General features: G+C 42.8%; 1 protein-coding gene across 1 annotated transcript in view; it reads right to left on the bottom strand.

The window, feature by feature from the left end:
• Positions 1 to 1,025: 1,025 nt before the first annotated feature.
• LOC140207027 (NACHT, LRR and PYD domains-containing protein 3-like) overlaps positions 1,026 to 18,213 on the bottom strand; it is a 37,301-nt gene continuing 20,113 nt past the window's right edge. The window contains exons 8-12 of the mRNA XM_072275346.1: positions 6,441 to 8,178; positions 5,763 to 5,849; positions 5,437 to 5,607; positions 5,114 to 5,281; positions 1,026 to 4,949 (exon numbers count right to left, since the gene is read on the bottom strand). Of these exons, the coding sequence (XP_072131447.1) occupies positions 4,862 to 4,949; positions 5,114 to 5,281; positions 5,437 to 5,607; positions 5,763 to 5,849; positions 6,441 to 8,178 (2,252 nt within the window). The 3' untranslated portion in view covers positions 1,026 to 4,861. The remainder of the gene's footprint in view (positions 4,950 to 5,113; positions 5,282 to 5,436; positions 5,608 to 5,762; positions 5,850 to 6,440; positions 8,179 to 18,213) is intronic.

Here is an 18,213-nt window from a genome sequence, read left to right as displayed (position 1 = left end):
CTCTCGCAGTTGTAGTTGTCAGGGACACTGGAGGTCTCGCTGCCTATCCACATCCCTGAAGAGGAGCATTCAACGATCCTGCCTGGAATCTCTGCTGTCCTAACTGAGCAGATGTAGTTTACCAGGAGATGTTACTTTATTTCTTTTTCTTTCTCTGACTGAAGTCTCTCTTGCTGAAGCCTCGAAGAGCCTCAAGATCACCACTCTCACTCCGTCCACTTAGACAATGGCCACTGCGACAATACACAGTTACTGAATTGATTGTACACACTACTATAGAGTTTTATCAGGTAGCAACGTAGCTTCCTGGCTTTTTCACTCAGTGCCTTGACTAATAAAGGCAACCATGCCATTTGCCTTCTTAAACACCCTTTCAATCTCTGCAGCCACAGTCAGGGAGCTGTGGACTTGGATTCCAATATCCCTCTGTTCATCAACACCATTCAGGGTCTTGCATTTAACAGTGTACTGCCTTTTTACATTTGACCCAGTGAGGTGCCAAGGAGAGGGTCTGATTCCAGGAATGAAAGGGTTATCATACGATGAACGTTTGATGGCTTTGGGTTTGTACTCGCTGCAATTCAGAAGGCTGAGGAGGATCTCACTAAAACCATTCAAATGCTGAAAGGCCTGGACAGAGTAGATGTGGAAAGGACGTTTCCCATGGTGGGAGAGACTAGGATAAAAGTGCACAGACTCAGGATAGAGGGCTGCCCTTTCAAAACAGGGATGCAGATAAATTTCTTCAGCCAAAGGGTGGTGCATTTGTGGAATTTCTTCCACGTGCAGCTGTGGAGGCCATGTCACTGGTGTATTTAAGGCAGAGATTGATAGGTTCTTGCTTGGACATGACAACAAACGTTATGGGGAAAATGCTGGGAACTGGGGTTGAGGAGGAGATAAAAAGGGTTAGCCATAATTGAACGGTGGAGCAGACTCAACCGGCCTGGTGGCCTAATTCTGCTCCGAAGTCTTATAGTCATATGGTCTTATGATCATCACTGCTCAAATCTCATTGTTTTCTCTCAGGTCCTGTTGAATTTATTGCCAAGTGCACAAATATGGGAAGGTACAGGTACAGAGAAACACTGACTTGTAGAAGCGTTATTGGCAAGTACATTCAGATAACACACGGAAAATCAATTATACAAAACTCTGCCAGTAACAATACAGAAATATACATTTTGTGTCATTATCAAGGTATAAATTTTGTGTCACGATCAATATATAACTGTACATTTTGTGTCATTAACAAGGTATAAATATAAATTTTGTGTCATGACCAATATATAATTATACATTTTATATTATTGAGAACATATAAATATTCATTTTGAATCAATAACAGACTCGGAAATGTTGAATTTGGTCCCTCAACCAAATTGTTGACACAGTTTGGGAACAACTGGGCTCCAACAACTGGTCCCTACAACACCGACTGGATCAGCCTGCAGGCCCAACAAGGGTCTGATTATTCCATTTCTTTAAACACACAGACAACAGGAACAGGAGCAGGCCACAGGAGATGGGATGGTGTGGTGGGAGGTTATCTCAATGACTGACCCTGTGTGTGTGTGTGTGATGTGACGCTGTGGAGGGATCTTCACTATGCCTGACACAAGAAATTTGTAATCGGATAGCCCAAAGTGAGACTTTCTCAAGGTCTGACCATGGAGATGTATCGTGGGATGGTGTGGAGGGAATTCGCTGTCTCTCACCCTGTGACTATGTGATGTGAGGGAGCATCACTCTGTGTCTGACACAGGACTTTTGTCATGGTATGGCCCGGTGTAAGCTTTTCCCAATGTCTGACCCTCGGAGTGTATCATGGAATGATGTGGAGGGAATTCTCTGTGTCTGATCCTGTAAGTGTGATGATACTATGTGGAAGGAGATTCATTTTGTGCCTAATCCAGGGATTCTGAGCTGGGATGGTGTGGAGGGAGCATCACTCTGTGTCTGATCCAGGGAGTGTTAACTAATATGTTGTGGTGGGAGATTCACTCAATGTCTGAGCATGTGAGTGGTGATGTGACAATGTGGAGGGAGCTTCACTCTGCGTCTGACACAGGGATATTGTAATTCAACGTCCTGGAGTGAGACTGATGGGACGATACAGACGGAGCTTCACTCTGTCCGACACCCCATGCTGTTTGCTTCTGTTCCATTCTCTTGTTCGCGACCTTTGTGGACGCAGGTCAGATATGACACAGTATATGACCTTCCTATCTCTTTTGTCGTTTTTGTCTGTGAGAGTAAGAGAGCATGGGGGTCAGAATAGTGCTCATATCTGGGGGTGCGAGGAAGCGGTAATCAGCCTGGATGGGGATGAGGAGTGAAGAGATCCTGGGGACCAGACACTATCAGACTGACATCCCTCAGCCTGGAGCTGAGAAGCTGCTGTACCAGTGTGAGGAGCTCAGACCCATTATTGCAGTTCACTGGGTGTGTGGGGGCAGCAGTATCCTCAGGTCACTGTTTCTCCTCGAATGAGACTCGAGTCTGACTCCAAGACAGGAAGTTACAGCGGTTTATTGATTTCATCAGGACAAATGTAAATTAAACAATGTGTGAGCTGCTGACGTGCAGGAATAAATAAGCTGTTCCCGACTCACTGACAGTCACACTGACCCGGGTGACAGATTGAATAATCAGCTACGTTTCTCACTGTCACTCTGCATCGGGGAACTGATGATTATAAAATCACACTTCAGGGCCGTGTCCGGGATCGCTGCAGATCCAGGGTCACTGCCGAGGTATTGGTCAATTTAACATCATTATATTGGCCAGACTGCCGAATACACCGTCCTCAGCAAAGGGAGCAAAAGGATTCTGTCAAACATGAGGAAATCTGCAGATGCTGGAATTTCAAGCAACACACATCGAAGTTGCTGCTGAACGCAGCAGGCCAGGCAGCATCTCTAGGAAGAGGTACAGTCGACGTTTCAGGCCGAGACCCTTCGTCAGGACTAACTGAAGGAAGAGTGAGTAAGAGATTTGAAAGTTGGAGGGGGAGGGGGAGATCCAAAATGATAGGAGAAGACAGGAGGAGCGGGGATGGAGCCAAGAGCTGGACAGGTGATTGGCAAAGGGGATATGAGAGGATCATGGGACAGGAGGTCCGGGAAGAAAGAAAAGGGGGGAAGGGAACCTAGAGGATGGGCAAGGGGTATAGACAGAAGGACAGAGAGAGAAAAAGAATGTATGTATATAAATAAATAAATAAATAAATAAATAGATAAATAACAGATGGGGTACGAGGGGGAGGTGGGGCCTTAGCAGAAGTTAGAGAAGTCGATGTTCATGCCATCAGGTTGGAGGCTACCCAGACGGAATATAAGGTGTTGTTCCTCCAACCTGAGTGTGGTTTCTCTTTACAGTAGAGGAGGCCGTGGATTGACATATCAGAATGGGAATGGGATGTGGAATTAAAATGTGTGGCCACTGGGAGATCCTGCTTTCTCTGGCGGACAGAGCGTAGGTGTTCAGCAAAACGATCTCCCAGTCTGCGTCGGGTGTCGCCAATATATAGAAGGCCACATCGGGAGCACCGGACGCAGTATATCACCCCAGCCGACTCACAGGTGAAGAAGTGTTGCCTCACCTGGAAGGACTGTCTGGGGCCCTGAATGGTGGTAAGGGAGGAAGTGTAAGGGCATGTGTAGCACTTGTTCCGCTTACAAGGATAAGTGCCAGGAGGGGGATTGGTGGGGACGAATGGACAAGGGAGTCGCATAGGGAGCGATCCCTGCAGAAAGCTGGGGGCAGGGAAAGGTGTGCTTAGTGGTGGGATCTCATTGGAGGTTTTGGAAGTTATGGAGAGTTATAAGTTGGACCCGGAGGCTGGTGGGGTGGTAGGTGAGGGCCAGGTTAACTCTAACTGGTGGGGTGGTGGGAGGATGGAGTGAGAGCAGATGTACGTGAAATGGGGGAGATGTGTTTGAGAGCAGAGTTGATAGTGGAGGAAGGGAAGCCTTTTCCTTTAAAAAAGGAGGACATCTCCCTCCTCCTGGAATGAAAAGCCTCATCCTGAGAGCAGATGTGGCGGAGACGGAGGAATTGCGAGAAGGGGATGGCATTTTTGCAAGAGATGGTGAGAAGAGGAATAGTCCAGATAGCTGTGAGAGTCAGTAGGCTTATAGTAGACATCAGTGGACAAGCTGGCTCCAGAGACAGAGACAGAAAGATCTAGAAAGGAGAGGGATGTGTCGGAAATGGACCAGGTAAACTTGAGGGCAGGATGAAAGTTGGAGGCAAAGTTAATAAAGTCAACGAGCTCAGCATGCGTGCAGGAAGCAGCGCCAATGCAGTCATCAATGTAGCGAAGGAAAAGTGGGGGACAGATACCAGAATAGGTTTGAAACATAAATTGTTCCACAAAGCCAACAAAAAGGCAGGCATAGCTAGGACCCATACGGGTGCCGATAGCTACACCTCTAGTTTGGAGGAAGTGGGAGGTGCCAAAGGAGAAATTATTAAGAGTAAGGACTAATTCTGCTAGATGGAGCAATGTGGTGGTAGAGGGGAACTGGTTAGGTCTCTCCCGGGATAATCCCACCCCGGGACACTGGTGTCCCAGACTGAAACCCGCCATCCTCAGGATCTTCCTGTCTGAGTTATTCCCCGGGGTTTCACGTGGGGGAATCTCGAACCTGCACATCTGGCGGAAGCTGCATCAGCGGACAACAGGTGGAAATAAGACACTGCAGGATCGCTTCCGGTGTCACAGAGCACGAGGCTGGTGTCAGTTCCATTAGAACCGTTGGGAATTACATCAGGCGCGTGGCCATTAAAGGGGAGGGCAGGGAATCGGCCAAAATATCCCCATCCCGCGGGCGGGGAGGTTCACACATTCAGATGTTCACAGGATCACTGTCAGTCCGGGTCTGGGTTCTTGCAGAGATCTCAGCTCCTTCTTCCCGGTCTCACTGAACCGATTCTTCACAAGCCTGAAACAGATCGAAGAATAAAGATGAAATAAACAGATTACACAACAGTGTCAGAAACAGGGGACTGGGGTTAATGTTTCAACAACAATCACAGACAAATATCACTAGAAAACCCGAGGATCCGCTGATATTTTATCACATTGAACATTAACACAAACACTCACTGAATCCGCTTCAGACTCGGTTGGTTCAGTATGAGGCAGCGGAGATCGGGGACAGATCGGTCTGTCAGCAAGTTCCATCCCAGCCTCAACTCCGTCAGCGACAGGTTTGTTCTGAGAGTAGAGACGAGATCCTCAGCACCAGAATCTGTGAGACTGACACTGTCCAACCTGGAGATAAGAGAGAGTGAGGGTGAAGGACACAGAGAGACAGGAGACGGTACAAATCCCCAGTGTTTATCAGTAACACACTTACTGATCACATTTATGTTCAATGTCAGACACCCAGTGACTGTAAACACAAACTCCCACAGTCTGGTACTTACCACAGTTTCTGTATTTTACACTCCGAGTTCCTCAGAGCCGCAGACAAAAGTTTCACTCCTGAATCTCCCAGTTCATTCTCACTCAGGTTCAGCTCCGTCAGTGATGGGTTTGTACTGATAGAGAAGACGAGATCCTCGGCACCAGAATCTGTGAGACCGACTCTCTCCAGCCTGGAAATGAGAGAGAGTGAGGGTGAAGGACACAGAGAGACAGGATTCAGTACAAATCCCCAGTGTTTGTCAGTAACACAATTACTGATCATATTAACGTTCAGTGTCAGACACCCAGTGACTGTAAACACAATCTCCCACAGTCTGGTACTTACCGCAGTTTCTCTATTTTACACACCGGGTTCCTCAGAGCCGCAGAGACCAGTTTCACTCCTGAATCTCTCAGGTCATTCTCCCCAAGTCTAAACACAAACAGACAAATTGATGAACAAAGTAATTCAACCAGAGAGTCTGAGGGAATTTCTCTCACATGGATATTTCAGGGAACATTAAGCCCTTCAGTAAGTCACTGATCGGAGTTCCCATCAGTGTCAATGTCCCTCACTGCCCAGCTCCAGGATGTTCACTGAATGTCAGTAATTTAGTCTGTTGGTGTGACCCTGTAAACTCCACATATTCTGTCTCATTCCCTGATGGTTAGAAAAGTGTTCCTGACTTGAGAGCATCGGAAGGGGCAGGGCCACAGTGAGGAAGATTTATTTATGGGAGATAGTGGACAAGACCCCACCTGAGGAAAGGGATAGGAAGAATGGGGAAGAGAGATCACACAGGAGGACGGGGGATGAGGGAGAGGTCCCAAAGGAGGATACCAATGGGAAAAGATAATCCAATAAGATGAACCCTCCCGTCCTTGGGAATTACTGACCGATCCTCTGGTCATTTGTCCCAATTCTTCACAATCTGATTTACTACAGTTTCACCCAAATTCTTTTACGTTGAAACAACACAATGGAACAGTTTCAGAGTTCAGAGTGAGAGATAAATAAAGTTACCTCAACTCCTGGCACTTGTGCAGCCCAGGTCCCAGCCGCTGAATTCCTTCACATTGAATGTGGCAGTTGTTCAGTTCAAGCTGTTTTATTGTGTCACAGAGTCCGATGGCATGAGACAGGACCGCGCAGTCAATCGGGGTCAGTGTCATTCCATCGAATGAAAGTGTTTCCACAGATCCCAGTGCGGCCTGAGCCAGCCCACGATTCTGAGACTCAAACAGGTAGTGCAATGTGTTCAGGAGGCTCCTTTTACCAGCTTCACTCCACGTGTTTCCACTCTGGCGTTTAACCTCCTCCTTCACCCAGTCAATCACCCGGCAGGTTGTTTGATGAGGAAATGGACCCAGAAACTCCTCCAGGCCTCGAGCTGTCATTGGGGAAGAGAGACCAGCAACAAAACGGAGAAATATCTCAAATCGCCCATCTGTCGTGTTGTGGGCTTTAGTGAGGAATTTGAGGATATTCCCAGGATGTGGATTCAGGAATTGTGCGACTGCAGCTACAAACTCTTGGATGGTGAGGTGTGGGAATGTGTACACCACACATCGGGCAGAATTCTCTCTCTCCAAAAGCTCCATCAAAAACCCGGACAGGAACTGGGAAGGCTGCAGATTGTAGTTGATCAAATCTCCATCTGTAAACACAATCTTCTTCTCGGACACTCCTCTGTAGGCCATCTGACCAACCCTGAGTAACACATCACGGGGGTTCTCAATCTCACGGCCGTGGTTTTTCAGGATGTTGTAAATATAGTAGGAGAACAGTTGGGTGATGGTCTTGGGAACTCGCTGCGGGTCCCTGACTCTTTGTGTGAAGAAGGGTCCCAGTGCCAGAGCGAGGATCCAGCAGTAGGAGGGGTTGTAGCTCATGGTGTACAGGATCTCGTTCTCCTTCACATGTTTGAAAACAGCTACTGCCACTGCCTGATCTTCAAAATGCCTGATGAAATATTCCTTCCGTTCCTCACCAACAAATCCCAGGATTTCAGCACAGACACTGATCTCTGCCTTTTCCAGTAAATGTAATGCAGTGGGGCGGGTGGTCACCAGCACCGAACACCCTGGGAGCAGTTTGTGCTGGATTAAACTGTACACAATGTCAGACACCCTGCATTTGAATTCAGGATCTGGGCACTGGTGCTTGGGTTCTGTATCTCTCCGACCGTCAGCAAAATCGATTCTGTGCTTGAATTCATCCAAACCATCGAATATAAACAGCAATCCCTCTGGGTTCTTCCAGACCTCTCTCAGGAAATTCCCAAAGTAAGGATACTGATCCAAAATCAGTTCCCTCAGGTTTACTCTGCAGTTAATGGAGTTTAAATCCCTGAATTTGAAACTGAAGACAAACTGGAATTGTTGGTATATTTTCCCTGTGGCCCAGTCATAAACAATCTTTTGTACCATTGTTGTTTTCCCGATCCCCGCGACTCCGGCCACTGCTGCTGAACTCCCAGATTTGGATTTACTCCGGGAAAAGCTGCTCTGGAATAACTGATCAGTCCGGATTTTTTCCAGCTCTCCGCGGAGATGTTTCTCTCTCCACTCCTCGTGGTCTCTGCCTCTTGCTAGCAGCTCATGTTCCACTAATCGTCGATCTCGAACAGTAGAAATGACCGTGAGCTCAGCGTATCGATCAACCAGCTGGAAAACCTTCACCTTCTCCCTCATCAGGATCGTGTTCACTCTCAGTGTCTCAGTTTGTGCCCGCAGAGTCTCCTTGTGTTTCTGTTGAACATCTTCCATGGGAACAGAGAACATTGTCAAAGTGTTAAATGGCTCATCTGACAAAGAATTTTATAAATTCAACATTCAGTGCTTGAGATTACATGAAGTAATTGAATGCTTCCATGGATATTGGGATAGAAAGTAAAACTCTGTTCACGGACACCAGAACTGACAGCGATGGATATCCCAGAAAATGCCCAACCCTCATATTCTGGTACTACTGACTTGTGAAGCTGAGCATCCCCCTGATATCCTATTGCACTTCTATTACAACAACATTTCACTACATTTAAAGCGTTGTTTGTAACATTAACAGACGATGTTAATGTTGATCTGGTGTGGAAATATGGAGAGCAGGACACTGTGCGTTTTGGCAAATCTGTACACTGGGGAGTCACAGGTGTCCACTGCTCTTGTATCTAAACAGGAGCAGAATATGCGGGAAATACTCAAGTCGGGCAGCATCTGTGGAGAGAATCACAGTGAGGTTTCGGATCGACAGCTCATCGGAAAGACAAGAAAGAAAATTGTTTACTTTCGATTTCAAAGATGGAGGAGCGGTGGACAGATGGAGTCTCTGTGAATGGAAGAGACAACAAATGTGTCAGTGATGTACGTCGTGTTTCTGGGAGAGGGCGGTGAAGTCTTGGCAACTGCTACTGATCAGTCTGGCAGTGGGGTGTGTGGAACTGTCTTATGAGGTCTCCGCCTGTCAGGGTCGACCATGGATGTTACCTCCCAGCTGACTCGATACGGGAGCCAGGACACTGCGATATGGAGAGCCAGCTGTTGCCCATGTAGCGTTCTCCCCTCTTCCATGCATCTGATGAAGACAAAGGAACGGCAGAGACTGATACAGCTTGGGACCAGAAGCATCACAGGAGTAGCCAGTTTGCGCTGATCACAACATAAGTCTGCCTTAGGAGCTCCAGCTCTAGGTTTTTGCCTGTGGGTTTACTCCCATGAGGGATAGAGTTGCAAGGCAGTGGAGGATTGAGATCAGAGTTTTCCTTCCCCTGGATGAGATGCCAATCGTGTCTGACGAAACCCAGCTGCCCGAAGCGACTAGTTGTAAGGCCCAGTAACCCGCCTTTGCCCTGTCTGCTCTCGGATGAAATGCTTCCACCGGGCTTAGTAGCTAAGCCACACATGAAGGCCAGGAGCTGGACTTGGTTGACAGAGGGTATTTGATTCGGACGCTATTGGGAGAATTTAATAGGTCATGGGGGCTTATCCCCATCACCACCCCACGGTATAACAATCTGAAGCAATCAAGGGTCACTGCATAATTGACAACAATAAATCGGTAAATTGATTTATTATTGTCAAATGTACCGAGGTACAATGGTAACTTTTCTGCATGCGATCCAAATAGATCATTTCATCACATCAGTGCATAGAGGTTGCACAAGGCAAAACAGAACAGGATAGTTCAGGGAAACAGTATTGCAGTTGCCAAGGAAATGCAGTGCAGGCAGACAATAAGGCCAAAGGATCTTCAGGGAAGGGTTCAAGAGCTTAATCCGGAAGTGTATTGAGGGTGTTGTTCCCCAGATATCAGTCACGGTCCACCCAAACCAGAAACCCTGGATTAACAGTTCCGTGCGAACAGCACTTAACACGCGGCAGACAGCTTACATTGCCGGTAATTAGAAGGAGCTCAAGAAATGCAGCAAAATCATCAAAATGCAGCAGGGAGCCCTTGGAGTGAGCTGTACTTTGGCATTGCTCCATACCCTTTACTTTTTTACACGTAACCACTCTTACTTACTTCAACTATTCCCACACTAAACGATTTATGTCACATTTATGTCATTGAACTGTGACTTTCACTCACTGAAAATGAATACCAGAGCACGAGAAGTTAAAGAAGGGAAAGGTCCCGGCAGGAACGGGAAGAAAAATGGTGATCCTGGAACATCGAAGGAAGTTCCGATAACTACGGAAGTAATGAAGGAACTTCCAGATGAAACAGTTAATCAAAGACTCACCCTAATTGAAGGAGTGTTGAAGTTGATGCAGGAAGATTCCAGATTACTCAGACGTGAAATCGATCAACAACAAGTTAGGATCTCTGAACTAGATCAAGATGGCTGCAAAAGGGATCGAAAAATTGAAGCTTTTGAAAAATGGTTAACTTCGGTAACTCAGCAGCTGGAACGTCATCAAGCTAAGACTATTGATCTTGAAAATTGCTCCCGACGACAGAATTTGCGAATAATCGGTTTTCCTGAAGATGTTGAGTCGGGAGATCCTACCAAAGATTTTTCTAAGTTGCTAATGGAAGTGTTTGGTTCCGATATATTGGAGGAGCCCCCACTACTAGATCGTGTGCATCGTACTTTTCATTTTAATCCGGAGAATTTGGCCAGACCGAGACCAATCATCATTCGGTTTCAATATGTTCATGACAAGGAATGAATTATTCGAGCTGCTCGAAAGAAAGGTATGATCCAATTTCAAGAATTCAAGTTCAGGATTGTCGATTACAGCCAAGATGTACTGAAAAAACGGATGGCTTTTAAACCACAGATGGCAGAACTTTATCGTCGGGTCTATAAAATAGCGCTACTGTTTCCAGCCCGTTTGAGAGTGGTTATGCTGGACAACTCGCACCGCCTGTTTAAAAATCCGATGGAAGCCCAAAGTTTTCTCAACAATCTGCCGCCCTCTGCGGAGAATTAATTAATGTATCATTTTTTTTCTCTCTCGTCTTTGATTTGTATAGTTCGAGGGTTTTTCCCCTTGATCTTGCAGTGTAGGTACACTTTATACTGTTAAATGATATTATGCTTTTCTGTTAGTGATCTTGTATATCTTACTCTATAATTTTTTGAAAGTTATTTAATTACAATTTTAAGGCTTGTTTTCTTTCTGAAATGTTACTGGAGTATTATATTTTAAGATGGTGGATTGTTTTCTTCTTCTTCCCAGAATCCTTTCTGTTTCTAACGTCACTTCCAATCATTTATATATGGAGAATTAATATAGTAATATGATCTGACATTTGATGTTCTTTGAAATATGAGTAAGAAGGAACTATTCGATGCTTCTAATCGCTGTAAGCTTTTTCTTACCGTTATGGCTATTTTTTTTAAAACTTTTTTGAATATGGGTGGTATTTCTTTTGATAAACATATTTCTCTTGGGTTGCCTTCTGGAAAAATGGGGTTAGGATTAGCTTTAGATTTAGCACTGGCCACTGTCTGGCTTTTTTCTGAGTTTTTGTGGGAGGAGGGTGGTATTCTTGTTTTTATTTTTAATTCATTTTTGCTTTTTAAACAGGCTGACCTGAAACTACTAAAATGTCCGAAACGCCGTAACTTCCGGTTCCTCTTTGGACCTTTTTCCCTCTTCCGGGGTCATGAGTCTGTACTCTGGTCAACCCTTTACATACCTTGTGCTCGAGCTCGTTACGATGGATAAGATTATTAATTTGGTTTCTTGGAACACAAGTGGTTTAAACCACCCAATTAAACGGAAGAAAATGTTTTAAGTATTCCATAGGATGAATGCTCATATTATTTTTGTACAAGAAACTCATGTCCGGAAAGAGGATAATCAGCGTTTTTTTAGATTCTGGAAGGACCAACAGTATTAATCGAATTCACAGGCTAAAGTAAAAGGCATTTCTATTTTTATAGATCCGTCAATTTCGTTTCTGCACTATGAGACGATTTCAGATCCGAATGGCAGATTTTTGTAAATTACTGGTTTGTTATTTAACAAAACAGTTGTTATGCTTAATGTTTATGCCCCAAATGTTGACTTTCCTGATTTTTTAAGAATCTCTTCACATCGCTTCCTAATTTAAATGACAATATGCTGATTATGGGTGGAGATTTCAATTGTTGTTTAAATCCTTTGATGGATAGATCCAAGTGCAATCAAGTACTTCCGAACAAATTGGCTACCCTTATTAACTCTTTTATGACCGACTCTGGTATCTCAGAAATTTGGAGATTCTTACATCCAAATGAGAAAGAGTTCTCATATTTTTTCACATGTATATCAGCATTATTCAAGAATTGACTATTTTTTTTAAATCGACTCTCGACTAATTTCTCGTTACTGGTTGCGAATATGATTCTATTGCTGTTTCTGACCATGCACCGTTGAAATTATTTATTAACTTAAGGGATACATTTACTAATTCTAGATAATAGCGATTTAATACCACTTTACTTCAAGACTCGGATTTTGTCAAGTTTATTGAGGAACAGATTATTTTTTTCTTTACAATGAATTCTACGGAGGATATTTCCAGTGGGACATTATGGGATACTTTTAAAGCATATATTTGTGGACAAATCATTTCATATACTGCTGGATTAAAAAGGTGAACTAATAATGAAATACTTAAACTGGTTGACAAGATTAAAGAAATTGACAAGAAATATTCTATAGCCCCTAATCAGGAACTTTATAAACAGAGAGCTGAACTTCAAATGGAACATAATCTCTTATCATCATCTTTAATTGAAAGTCAATTAATCAAAACTAAGAGTCAATTCTATATACATGGTGATAAAACTGGGAAACTATTGGCTGATCAATTGAAATCAGTCTCGGTTAAATGACAGATTCTTAAGATTTGTAAACAAGATGGCACTTTGACAGTTGACCATGACTAGATTAATAAATCCTTTCAAGAATTTTATACCTCCTTATATCAATCAGAATTTCCTGATGACTCTACTATAATGCATGGATTTTTTAAGAAATTGAATATTCCAAAATTATCATCTAATGAACGGTCAAAACTAGATGTACCTATTACAGTAGAGGAAATAAAGAACACTATTTTTTTGATGAACTCAGGTAAAGCACCTGACCCAGATGGATATACAGTAGAATTTTTAAAAAAAATTCTCTACTATACTGACTCCTTGGCTATGTAGAGTTTTTAGGGATGCAGTATCTATAGGTAAATTACCACAATCTTTTTATCGAGCTTCTATTTCCCTAATTCTTAAAAAAGATAAGGATCCTACTGAATGTGCATCTTATAGGCCTATATCCTTGCTGAATGTGGATTCTAACATTTTTTCCTAAAATATTGGCAATGAGATTGGAGAATGTATTACCTCAAATTATTTCTGCTGATCAGACTGCATTTATTTAAAATCCTTACTCTTCTTTTAATATTAGGAGATTAATGAATATTGTTTATACGCCTTCACCCAGAATTCCAGAATGTGTTATCTGATTGGATGCTGAGAAAGCTTTTGACAGAGTTGAATGGAGATATTTATTTAACACCCTTGAGAATTTTAATTTTAGTTCTATATTTATATCTTGAATTAAACTAATATATTTCACCCCTTTGGCTTCAGTATTTACTAATAATCAAAGATTCACTCTTTTTCATCTATTCCGTGGTACTAGGCAGGGTTGCCCTCTTAGTCCACTACTATTTGATATCGCTTTGGAACCGCTAGCTATTGCTATTCGTGACTCCCCTAATATATTTGGCATTACCCGTGGAAATGAGACTCATAAATTATCACAATATGCAGATGATCTACCGTAATATATTTCTAACCCAGGAAAATCTATTCCGGCAGTATTAACTTTACTTGCTCAGTTTAGTAGTTTTTCTGGTTAGAAACTGAACCTAGGTGAGAGTGAACTTTTCCATTAAATATGCAGGTTCCCATTTACAGAAATTCTCCATTTAGAGTGACCACTGACTATTTTACTTATCTAGGAGTTAAAATTACTAAGAGACATAAGGATCTATTCCATTTCAACCTTTCACCATTAATTAATCAGGTTAAACAACTGATCACTAAGTGGTCCCCATTGTCTCTATCATTGATTGGCTGAATCAATGCTATTAAAATGATTATTTTACCTAAGTTTTTATATTTATTTCAAACGATACCAATTTTTATTCCTAAATCCTTTTTTGATACTATTGATTCTAAAATTTCCTCTTACATATGGCAAAACAAAAGTCCCAGATTACGTAAAAAATACTTCCAGAAATCCAAGAAAGAGGGTGGTTTGGCATTGTCCAACCTAAGATTTTATTATTGGGCAATTAATATTCGATATTTAATATTTTGGACGCAAGATTGGAATACAACTCCAAGCCCACATTGGGTAAACCTTGAAGGCCACTCCGTACAAGGGTTCTCTTTAGCTTCCATTTTAGGAACTTCACTTCCTTTTCTACCATCTAAATTGAATAAACAAATGTTTAACCCTATAATTAAACATACATTGAGAATATGGTTTCAATTTCGTAAATTTTTTGGCCTGAATGAATTTATGTTATCAAGTCCTATTGTATCTAATTTCTTTTTTCAACCCTCAGTTTTGGACCAAGCCTTTTTGATATGGAAAACGAAAGGTATAATATGCTTTTGTGACTTATTTCTGGATAGCTGTTTTATATCTTTTGAGCAGTTATCTAAGAAATTTGATTTGCTTAGATTCCATTTTCTTAGATACTTACAAATAAGAAATGTTTTAAATACTACGTTGCCTACCTTTCCGACTTCAAATCCTACTGATATTATTGATAAAATTTTAGGTTTAAATCCTTTTCAGAAGGGATTAGTAGCTATTATCTATGATATAGTTATGAAATTACAGCCAGGTATATCTGATAAAATTAAAAATGAATGGGAAAGAGAACTTCAACTTTGTCTACCTATAGAGAAAAGGGATAAAATTTTTCAATTAGTTAGCACTTCTTCTATACATAATACATAAACATACATTAACACAATTTAAAGTAGTACATAGAGCCCATATGTCCAAAGATAAATTAGCCCATTTTCATTCCCATATAAACCCTACTTGTGATAGATGTCACTCTGAGATGGCTTCTTTAATTCATATGTTTTGGTCCTGTCCTCTTTTGGAAAAATATTGGAAAGATATTTTTGATATTATTTCTACAGTTCTATGTTTTGATTTAAAACCCCACCCTATTACGGCAATTTTTGGATTGCCAATGTTAGAACATAGATGTTTGTCTTCTTCAGCCTGTCGGGTGATAGCATTTGTTACGTTAATGGCCAGATGGTCTATTTTGTTGAACTGGAAGGAAACCAATGCTCCTACTACATTCCAATGGTTCGCTCAAACTATATTAAGTTTAAATTTAGAAAAAATTAGAAGTGATATTTTTGATCCTTCGGTTAAATTTGAAGAAACTTGGAAACCTTATATGCAACATTTTCATATGATGTAATTTGACCTTTCTGAATTTTTTTTTATTAACTTAAATTATATGAATAGAGGAGCGGAGTTGATGACATTACTGAACGTGTCTGATTCAAGATACAGGTGTCCCCCGCTTTTCGAACGTCCGCTTTACGAAACCTCACTGTTACGAAAGACCTACATTAGTACCCTATTTTCGCTTTCAGAAGGTGTTTTCACTGTTACGAAAAAAAATTCAGCGCGCAAAAAAATCAGTGCACGATAAAAGGCAGCGCGCCCCGAGCAGCTGCTCTCCCCTGGATTCTCGCCGGCATTGCTTAAACACGAGCCTGTGAGCAGCTGTTTGCAAGATGAGTTCTATGGTATCGGAAAAGCCTGAAAGAACTCGTAAGGGTGTTACATACGGTAAAACTAGACATAATTAAGCGTTTTGATCGTGGTGAATGAAATAAGGACAACGTGAGTTTGGCTTGTGGAAGTTGACAAAGATGATGTTGAAGACGTTTTGGCATCCCATCACCAAGAACTGACAAATGAAGAGCTGATACAATTGGAAGAAAAAAGGATAACAGTTGAAACCGAATGAGTAATGATAAAGTACAACTTTAATTTTGAAAGGGTACGTCGGTTTAGGGGATATTTGCAGGATGGTTTGAGTCCTTATTAAAGAACTGTGTGATAGAAAAATACACAAGGCTCAGCAGTCAAGCAAGCCTCCACATCAGCCACAGCAGACGACGAACCTTGATCTTCGACATCGAGGCAGGCAGTCATAGGAGAAGATGTGCTGCCTGCTCTAATGGAAACAGGCAACGAGATGACACCCCAGTGTCCCACCACCCCAACCCCCAGGCCACCGACAGATACCGACTCATGGAAAATGCAACGGTAGCCGGGAGGCACACAGCACATCTTTAAGAAAAAAGCCGAAATAAACATGCTAATTAATTAGGTGCCGACGACACGTAATTGTCGGCCCAGATCAGAGACGACGCAATCGGAAATTGGCACTGATCTGGGCCGACAATTACGGATGGCACCTAATTAATTAGCAAGTTTGTTTTGGCTTTTTTCTTAAAGATATGCTGTGTACCTCCTGGCTACCGCTGGACCCCTGCGTTCTTCGCGGCAATGTATCGCTCAGCGGCCTGGAGGGTGGGGGGGGGGGGGCCACTGCACCACCCAAACTCCAACGACTCAGTCTAACACCATCATCAGTCTGCTCGGCGCTGAACCAATTCTGGTAAGTGATACTACACTGTACATACATTATTTCTACTTTATATAGGCTGTGTATTTATCATATCATTCCTGCTTTTACTATATGTTACTATTATTTTAGGTTTTATGTGTTATATGGCATGATTTGGTAGGTTATTTTTGGGTCTGCGAACGCTCACAAAATTTTCCCATATAAATAAACGGTAATTGCTTCTTCGCTTTACAACATCTCGGCTTGTGAACCATTTCATAGGAACGCTCTACCTTCGGATGGCGGGGCAAACCTGTACTGGTCTAGCTCTGTTCCTTTTTGTTTTTTTTCTTTTTCTTTTGGGTTTTTTTTCTTTTTTTCTTTATGACTAATTTCATTATGAGTTTGGAAGTCTATTATACCTATGTTACTTAAATCCTTTTTGTATATGCTTATTAAGATTATTCCAATCTCTTTGTATGAACTTTGTTACTGTGTTTATAATTTTGAAAATTAATAAAAAGATTTAAAAAGAAAAGAAAATCATCGAGGCAGCGAAACGACAATACAGGCACAACTCTCCAGCAAGAACACACGCCGCAAGGTCTGTACACCACTGCAGACTTAAAAGCTAAGCGCAGTGGTGTTGCCAACATTGCTGCCTCTCTCCCAGAGCAGCTAGATCTTTTTTACGCTCGGTTTGATATCGCCAACACTGAACCTCCGAGGAGAGCCTCCAAAGCGACCTGCACCTTGGTTATCTCTGAGGCTGAAGTTCACAGGTGTTTCCAATGAGTGGACAGTTGCAAGACTGCGGGACCAGACGGCATCCCGGGGCAGGTACTCAGGATGTGCACGGCAGAACTGGCAGGTGTGTTTACAGATATTTTTTATCTCTCCCTCTCCCAGTGTAGAATGTCCTCCTGCTTCAAATCATCCCCCATTGTCCCTACCTAAAAGACCAAGGTAACATGTCTACTGACGTCCGGTGGCACTCACCTCAATAATAAGCAAATGCTTTGAGAGCCCGGTCAAGGACTACATCTGAAGCTTGCTACTACCCACACTGGACCCTCCACAATTCATCTACCGACACAACCGATCAAAAGATGATGCAATAACCACAGCTCTACACACAGTCCTTACACATCTGGAGAAGAATGATGCTTATGTCCTTGAACCTCAGTTCAGCATTCAACACCATCATTCCCTCCAGGCTTGACAAGAAGCTCAGAGTCCTTACCTTGTGCAGCTGGATCGCGAACTTCCCGTCAGATTGCCGGCAGGTGGTAAGAGTGGGCTCCCTCACCTCTGACCCTAAACACAGATGCCCCTCAGGGCTGTGTCCTAATCCCCCTCCTTTACTGTCTGTATACCCATGACTGTGCTGCCACCCACAGCTGCAATCTTTTGGTGACACTACATTGATTAGTCTAAACTCAAATAATAAAAAGGCAGCCTATAGAGAAGTCATCACCCTGACCTGGTTGTGGACGACAGGAGGAATGGAGACAGGCTGACTCTTATTGACATCAATGGATCTGGGGTTGAGAGAGTGAACAGATTTAAGTTCCTCAGCACACACATCACCGAGAATCTCACGTGGTCTGTACTTACCGACTGTGTGGTGAAAAAGGCACAACAGAACCCCTTTCACCTCAGATGATTGAGGAAG

The sequence above is a fragment of the Mobula birostris genome, chromosome 13 (assembly GCF_030028105.1).
Source record: "Mobula birostris isolate sMobBir1 chromosome 13, sMobBir1.hap1, whole genome shotgun sequence".
Lineage (NCBI taxonomy): Eukaryota > Metazoa > Chordata > Chondrichthyes > Myliobatiformes > Myliobatidae > Mobula > Mobula birostris.
The sequence above is the reverse complement of the archived record's forward strand: the minus strand, read 5'-3'. Positions and strand labels throughout refer to the sequence as shown.